Genomic DNA, 8,658 nt, shown 5'->3' on the forward strand with positions numbered 1-8,658 from the left:
AAAAAAAAAAAAAAAAAAAGTTTAAGTCCAGCACTGTGTGTGTGTGTGTTTGTGATGTGCATGTAGGTGCACATCCAGGGCACAGAGGACACCCGAAGAATCAGTCCCCTGCCCCTACATGGGTTACAGGGATCAAACTCCAGATACAAGGCTTGTGTGGCAGACCCCTTTACCTGCTGAGCCATCTCGCCAGCCCCCAAAGTATAATATTTTGAAAAAAGATTTCATTTTGGATGTGTCTCTGTGCGTGTGTATGTGTGGACACCTTATTGCAGGCGCCTGTGAAGACCAGAAAGGCAGGAGTTTCCCCCGGAGCCAGAGTTATAGACAGTTATAAGCTACACATTGTACCTGCTGGGAACTGACCTTGGGTCTTCCGTGAGAGCAGTAAATGTTAACTAAATGTTGAGTCCTCTTTCCAGCCCCTCCTCCCCCAAAGTGGTTAGATATGAAAATAAGACTTGAAGAATCCCGCCGGGCATGGTGGCGCACACTTTTAATCCCAGCACTTGGGAGGCAGAGGCAGGTAGATCTCTGAGTTCGAGGCCAGCCTGGTCTACAGAGAGAGTTCCAGGACAGCCAGGGGCTACACAGAGAAACCCTGTCTTGAAAACAAAACAAAACAAAACAAAACAGAGAAACCCTGTCTTGAAAAACAGAACAAAACAAAACAAAAAAACAACAAAAAAACAACAACAAAAAAAAAGACTTGGAGAATCTGGCCAAGCTGATGTGCTTGATGTCCCTGTGCATGCTGGAAGAACCCTTTTTCTTCCTGTCTGTCTTTTCAGTGGGAGCCTGTCCAGTACTTCAACAACAAGATCATCTGTGACTTGGTGGAAGAGAGACACAGAGGGATCATCTCTATTCTGGTGAGAAAGCAGTGACCCGCCTTGTTGACTATGTGTCTGCCTGACACAGGCTTCTCAGGCCTCAAAAGGCAGAGAGGGAGAGCCCTGTGTAACCCCAGTCACAAAGGCAGATTGCCATGGGCTTGAAGCCAGTCTGGACTACATTAATGGGATATCTCAATGTGTGTGTGTGTGTGTGTTTGTATGTGTCAGCGTGTGTTTGTGGGGGTATGTGAGTGTGTGTGTTGGTGTGTGTTTGTGTGTGGGGGGTGAGTATGTGTGTGTGTGAGTGTGTGAGGAAGTGTGAGTTGGGAGTTGGGAGTGTGTTTGTGAGGGTATGTATGTGTCAGTGTGTGTGTGGGGTGAGTATGTGTGAATAGGTTGAGTTGGGGGTTGTGAGTGTGTGGGTGGGGAGTGTGTGTGGGAAGGTGTGTGTTTGTGGGGGGTGAGTATGTGGGGGGAGGTGTAAGTGTGGGGGGGTTGTGTGTGGAGGTATAAGTGTGGGGGGGTTGTGTGTGGAGGGTGTGGGGAGATGTGAGTGTATGTGGGTGTAAGGAGGTGTGTGGGTGGGATGAGTGTGTGGGAGGTATGTGTGTGTGTGTTTCTGCATGTGGGGTATGAGTAGGTGTATGTGTTGGGGGTGTCAGTGTGGGAGATGTGAGTGGGTGAGGGGTGAGTGTGGTGAGGTTTGTGTTTGGAGGGGTATGAGTGTGTGTGTGTGTGTTTATATGTGTTAGTGTGGAAGGAGTGTGTGTAGGGAGGTGTATGTGTCAGTGTGTGTTGTGTGGGGGTGGTGAGTGTGAGGATGTATATGCTGACCATGGCCAACTGAGTAGACTCGTTGTTGAGGAAGTTAACTCATAGGATAGAGAGATGTGACCCAGGCTCGGCTGCTTCTACAGCTCCCTTCCCAAGAGGCCTCCACAATGTGCACACAGTTGTTCCCAGTCCATGATGGCTGGTTAGGAGTGTTTCAATACGCTGCCGTGGCAACCCTGAGTGTTTGTGGGAAGTCAGAAAATGTGGTCAGAGCGGGGCATGGTGGGGCGCGCCTCGTATCCCAGCGTTCAGGAATCATCACCTTGAGGCCAGCCTGAGCTCAAGACACTAAGAGCTGGGGGAGAGAAGAAAGATGAGTCAGACTTGGGTGTGACGGTGTACACCTGTCTCTCCAATGCTCAGGAAACTGAGGCAGGAGGATTATGAGTTTGAGGCCACTCCAAGCTACACAGCAAGACCCTAACTAGAGGCAAGGGAGAATGAAATGGATAGATGGATGGATGGATGGATGGATGGATGGATGAAAAGATACAGGCCAGAGTGTGAGCTGGCCGGCACCCATAACCTCAGCTCTGAGAAGGCTTAAGCAGGAGTTTGAGGCAATCAGACAAGGATGGCTCAGATGCACGGGGTGGGGTGGGGTGGGGGATTGACTGCAGCATTTCCAGGCTCTCTGGGGGAAAGATAGAAGGGAAGGGTTCTCCCAGCATGCACAGGGGCGGCTCACATGTGATGTCCGACCCCTTTCTCCCACTGGCCTCGTGGAAGGGTGACAGCAATTTAATCTAGAACACTCGGGTGCTGGTGGTGAAAGCACTAAGACCCCGAGCCAGGCAGCGCACGCACGGGTGTGAGGCTGAGCCTGTCCTCTTCCCATCTGAAAGGATGAAGAGTGCATCCGTCCCGGCCCCGCGACGGACTTGAGTTTCCTGGAGAAGCTGGAGGAGAAAGTGGGCAAGCATGCGCACTTCCAAACGTGCGTACCTTGTTTATCTGAAGGGTTGTCCTGTGGGGCGAACGGCGTGGTTTCTTTCTGGGTCCCTTGTCCAAGTGCGAGTACTTTGGGGCCGGAGAGGTGGCTCCATGGGTTTCTGCGCTTGTGCAAGCATGAGGCCCCGAGTTCCGATCCCAGCGCCCACCTAGGAAGCTGGGCGTGGCTGCCCTGGTCCCTAACACTAGCTAGCTGCCAGCCTAGCTCCAGGTTCAGTGAGAGACCCTGCCTAAAGGAAGAAGTCAGAGCTGACCGATCACAACACCAGTGTCTAACCTCCTCAGGTCTTTGTGTGCCCAGCACATACACATGTTTACAAATTATACCACACACATGCATGCACGCATACAGCACAGTGACGTCACAGACGAAAAGAGCATCCTGAGAACTGGCTCATGTTGGCATGCCCTTGTGAGGAGAAATCGGACTGACGGGATCAGTTTAGGTCCAGGAGAGACAGCCAGATGCAGTTGACATAGGCTTGCCATCCCAGTGCTTGCTCAGGAGGCTGAGACAGGGAATTGGGAGTTCAAGGCCAGCCTGGGCCACCAGAAAGGCACCATCTCAAAAGACCTTAAAACAGACAAATATGTGGAACCTGCTGACCAGGGCCGAAGTTAAACCATGTGTCAAAAAACAGAACCTCCTTGATGGCTCATGGCTAACCAAGGAATTGAACATATGACATAAGCAAATGCAGCAACAACCACCAGGTGTCAAAAAAAAAAAAAAAAAAAAAGCCACATCAAAAATGCCCTATATGCATCTTCCCAGGCGTCGATCCTGAGTTCTCAAAATGGCTTGATGGGGACTCTCCAAATATTTTCTCAAAATCTGATTTTCATATCCAGCTTTTTAAAAACCTTTTAAAGATTTATTTATGTATATGAGTACACTGTAGCTGTCTTCAAACACACCAGAAGAGGGCATCAGAGCCCATTACAGATGGTTGTAAACCACCAGGTGGTCACTGGGAATTGAACTCGGGACCCCTGGAAGAGCAGTCAGTGCTCTTAACCACTGAGCCATCTCTCTAGCCTCCCATATCCAACTTTAAAAGACTATATACTTTTGAGGTCTGGAGAGATGGCTCAGCAGGTAAGAACATTTACTGCTCACACGGACAGACACGGAAGAACATGCACCAGCACGCATGCATAAATAAACCAAGGTTTGTAGAGACTTGAGTTTGAGCGCTGGGAACGTGGCTCAGCAGTCAAGGGCTTCTATGCCTGAGACCTGGATTCAGTCCCCAGCACCAACCAACCAATCAACCAACAAAACAAATCTAAAGGGCAGCCCCAGCTCAGCCTCTTACTGAGCGGGCCACACTGAGGAATCTGTTCTGCATTTGAGCCTCTGCAGGGTAAGTTATTTCCACACCTACCCTGTAGCTCTGTGACCGTCCATGGAAATCACCACCAGCAGGGCCCTGCTGGAGCTGGAAGACAAACTGGATGAAGCTGTATATGCAAATGAAGTGACCCTGGAGAAACTGCCTCACATTCACGCATGGGCTCTCACTGGGACTCAGTCTATCCCGTAGGCTAGGCTGATTGGCCAGTGAGCTCCAGGAACCAGCCTGCCTCCAACTCCCTGGGTTCTGGAAATCAAACTCCTGACTCATGCTTGCATTGCAAATGTGTTGCCAAATGAACGGTTTCACCGTTGTTAGGTTAGTTTTCCCGCCGCTGGTGAACTGAGCCAATTTACACCAGATTAGATTATATTAAAGGTGTGTTTATTGGGAAGCTGCTCTCAGGTGGGCGAGTTCGCTGGCCCTGAGACCGGAGGCCAGGGAAGTCGCCATGGGGAAAGGGGGGTGGGTGGGGGAGGGAGAGAGAAAGGGGTGCATGCACAGAGAGAGAGAAGAAGAGATTGTATAGGCATTATATAGGGAGGAGCCGCTGGGGGAAGGCAGGGGCCAGAGTACGCCTGGTAGGGACTGAGGAATGCTGGGAGAACCGGGAGGCCAGGTTGGCTTTGGTGTGTTCGATATGCACCTTAATCCCTTGTCCCAGGGTCTGAAACCAAACAGACATGCCTTTAGAAAGTCACATGTTAATTTACTTATTTGTGTGTGAGAGCACACCCGTGGTTAACATGCACCCCACTGTGTGGAGGTCAGAGGACAACTTGGGGAGGAGGGGTCAGTTCTTTCCTTCCCAGGGATCGAACGTCATCAGACTTGGTTGCAAGCCCCTTTGTCTGCTGAACTGTCTCATTTGGTTTGCGGCGGCTGCTGCGGCTGCTGCAGGTCACTGTACTTAAACAAGACAAAACAAAGGCCGAATGTTTCTCACAGACATATGCTTGTCTTCCTCACTAGTTTAGGTGAAGGAAGTCTCCGATTAGGAGAGACCTGCGGGTCAGGGAGCAAGGCTTCCTGGGAGCCCCCGTGGAGTCAGCTTCAGTGTAGATGGCCCAGGACTTGTGGGTCATGCTTGCTGCAGAGGTGGTCTGTGTTTGTGTCTTGTAGCCGGAAGCTGGCTGGTCCAAAGGGCCGGAAGAGGATCGGCTGGCTGGAATTCTGCCTCCTGCATTACGCAGGAGAGGTTACCTACTGCACCAAAGGTGAGTGGCCGGGGTGGGTCACAGCCGTGCAGGTGTCCAGGTGTGCATGCCGGTCACCAAGTAAGTCCTCCAAGGAGATGTTATCTGTGGCCACCCCAAAGTTCCTTAGTGTCACATTCAAGGTAGCCACTTGAAAGGTCTTTATTTATTAATTACTGATATTGTTATGCCTAAGTCACAGGGACCCCAAAGACCACCAAAGAGCCAATTCCGATGCAGATACACAAAGGTCTTTTTTTTTTTTCTTAAAAAAGACTTATTTATTTTATGTATATGAGTACACTGTAGCTGTACAGATGGTTGTGTGGTTGTTGGGAATTGAATTTAGGATCTCGGCTTGCTTTGGTTAAGCCTGCTCACTCTGTTAGGCCCCACTCACTCAGGGCCAAAGATTTATTTATTTATTATATGTAAGTACACTGCAGCCGCACCAGAAGAGGGCGTCAGATCTCCTTATGGATGGTTGTGAGCCACCATGTGGTTGCTGGGAATTGAGTTCAAGACCTTTGGAAGAGTAGTCAGTGCTCTTACCCGCTGAGCCATCTTGGCAGCTCCCACAAGGCTCTTTAATTACAAGCTCATGAGCAAGGACTCTCACTGTCCCCATCGCAGCGGGTCCGAAGTGAGAGCCCAAGTCTAGGGGTGGAAGGTTTTTATTGTGATTACAGCAAACTTGGGAAATCTCCATAGAGGCCAGAAAGTTAATATTTTAAAAACTGCATCTCCGGCGTCTTCTGCAGGAGCTGACCATGGGGGCAAAGCCACCTGACAGACAGGGTGGTCGGATTATCTCTTCTGTGCGGGAAGTCTTGGGGTATCTCTGTGTACCTTGACCCTGCTGTTGTAGCCTGACTGGCTGTCGCTAAGGGGTTCGTTGTCAAAGCAGATTTGCTCCGGAGAACTTTGTGATTTTTCTTCCTGGAGTTTACCCCCTGGCCTCACACAAAATGGAGTTTCTTCAAAAACGGAATTGGTTTGGGCTTTACAATATTACCACCAATTTTTAAATAAGTGAATAAAGTAGTATTCATACAGCAGATACTTCATCCATTGACGTGCGCAACTCAGGGGTTTTAGTGAATTCAGGGTTGTGCCTCTGTGTTCCTGGCTTCAGTTTAGAACACTGCCTGCCTACACCCCTGCCCCTCCCCCACACTTTGCCCCTCCCACAATCCTCGGCCCCGCCCACACACTATTTGCCCCTCCCCCATAGCCTCTGCCCCTCCCACACAGCACTAGACAATGAACCAACGCCCTTCCTAAGTCCATAGCTCCTGTCCTGGCTTGCAGAATCCCACTTGCAATCTGTCAGGGTCTGATTTCCCTCATTAGCGTAAGGTTTCAAGCTTCCTCCACGTTGCCATTCACCTTCGTTTTCCAGTCATATTCCTGCCTCTGGATCCTTCCTGCCATGGTTGGAAACTGATACATGGTTGGAATAAGCCTGCACATCCCCCTCCCCCACAACAGCAGCGACGGCACCTGGGGCCATGCATGCATGAAAAGTTTTAGAACTTTGGGACAGTCTCGCTTAGTTGCCCAGGCCGGCTTTGAACTTGCTGACTTCTTGCCTCAGCTTTCTGAGCAGCTGGGATGACCAGGTCGCTTTTATTTTTCTGTGTAGACAATGAGGAATGGAGTGACTGGGTCCCATGGAAGTCCATGTTTAGTGTTTTCAGGAGCCTCCTGATTGCTATGGTCCTAGTCTCTCCTCATCTTCCCCAGCACCCACAATGCTCTGCCAGCAGCCTTCTGGGCATGTGTGATGGATGGCCTGTCCTATGGTTCTCCTGGTAGCTGGTGATGCCAAACACTCTGTGTACTTGCCAGTCATTTGTACCACTTCCCTGGATAAATACCTATCTAGATACTTTGGCCATTAAAAAAATATTGTTGAATCATGAGAGTTCTTTATATATTATGGACACTAGACCTTTGTCAGATATAGTATTTGCCAGTGTCTTCCCCAATTCTGAGAACTGGCCCTTTGAGAGACCAGATCTTTTGGGTTCAGACTCCATCTTAGCCTGATTATTCCCCGATAAATCTGTACCCCCCCAGGTTACAGATTTATCTGTACAGATAAATCTGTACCCCTTTAAATGCTTGCCTGAATCTGTTCCTTGGTGGACTTTTGGGGTTCACAAACGTTTCCTGGCACAACACTTTCTCATTATTGATGGGTGTCTTTCAAAGCACCAGAAAGTTCATCACTAAGAGTCTTTTTAAAGTAACAGAACACATTTAAAGGTTTTTTTTCCTTTTTCTTTAAATGCAAAGCAGTGTAGAGCACTTTAAAAAAATAAAATAAAATAAAATAAAAAGAACAGATTGGCTCTCTGTTGAAATGATTCGATTTATATTTCGAGGCCAGCCTGGTCTCCAGAGCGAGTTGCAGGTCAGTCAGAGCTGCACGGTAGGACCTTGTCTGAGCTAACAACAAAATCAGAATAATACCAGAGAGTGGGAAAGAACACCAGGAGAGTTTGTCAGTGGGGCTAAAAGTCACATGGTCTCAGCTCGCCTTTTGGGGTGCAGTGCCCCACCCTCCAGGGCGCAGTGCCTCTGCAGGGCATAAGTCTTTGCTACTGGACCACTTTGAATCAAAGCCATACATCATACAGCATAAGTTTACCTCTGAGGACCTGGCTCTCAGCTGGGAAGTTGTCCCTAGAGTGTCTCACACTCTAGAGCTATACAGGGAGGGTGTTCACTCTCTGAGTGGGTATAAAGGGAGACTGTCTCCATATTGTCTGGCTCTATCTGATGTCTACCATTGCGGACAGGGTGTCCTTCTAGTGTGAGGGAGTGGAGGCCTGGGTGTTGCCCCAAGCTTAGCTCACAGCTCACTGGCAGGATCCAGCCTGTCTCAGTATTGTAAAGGCCGACAAACCCCAAGCAACCTCAGATGTTACCAGGTGTCTTAGGGTTTTACTACTGTGAACAGACACCATGACCAAGGCGACCCTTAGTTGGGTCTGGCTTACAGGTTCAGTCCCTTATCATCAAGGCGGGAAGCATGGCAGGCAGCATCCAGGCAGTCATGGTGCAGGAGGACCTGAGAGTTCTACATCTTCATCTGAAGGCTGCTAGCAGAAGACTGACTTCTAGGCAGCTAGGATGAGGGTCTTAAAGCCCACACCCACAGTGACACACCAAGGCCACACCTCCCCGAACAAAGCCACACCTCCAAGGCTACACCTACTCTAGCAAGCCATACCCACTATAGCAAGGCCACACCTACTCCAACAAGCCACACCCATTCCAACAAGGCCACACCTACTCCAACAGGGCCACGCCCTCTATAGTACCACCCCCTGGGCAGAGCATATACAAACCACATCAGAATTTCTCTTAGTGCCAGGTGGTGGTGGTGCACGCCTTTAATCCCAGCACTCGGGAGGCAGAGGCAGGTGGATTTCTGAGTTCGAGGCCAGCCTGGTCTACAGAGTGAGTTCCAGG

At 49.8% G+C, this 8,658-nt stretch overlaps 1 protein-coding gene across 1 annotated transcript in view; it reads left to right on the plus strand.

Annotated features, from left to right (window-relative positions):
• The window catches only part of Myo1h (myosin IH), a 74,427-nt gene that overhangs the window by 46,893 nt on the left and 18,876 nt on the right, over positions 1-8,658 (plus strand). The window contains exons 13-15 of the mRNA XM_021187255.2: positions 792-872; positions 2,516-2,607; positions 5,102-5,196. Of these exons, the coding sequence (XP_021042914.2) occupies positions 792-872; positions 2,516-2,607; positions 5,102-5,196 (268 nt within the window). The remainder of the gene's footprint in view (positions 1-791; positions 873-2,515; positions 2,608-5,101; positions 5,197-8,658) is intronic.

Source organism: Mus pahari, chromosome 23 (assembly GCF_900095145.1).
Source record: "Mus pahari chromosome 23, PAHARI_EIJ_v1.1, whole genome shotgun sequence".
NCBI classification, from domain to species: domain Eukaryota; kingdom Metazoa; phylum Chordata; class Mammalia; order Rodentia; family Muridae; genus Mus; species Mus pahari.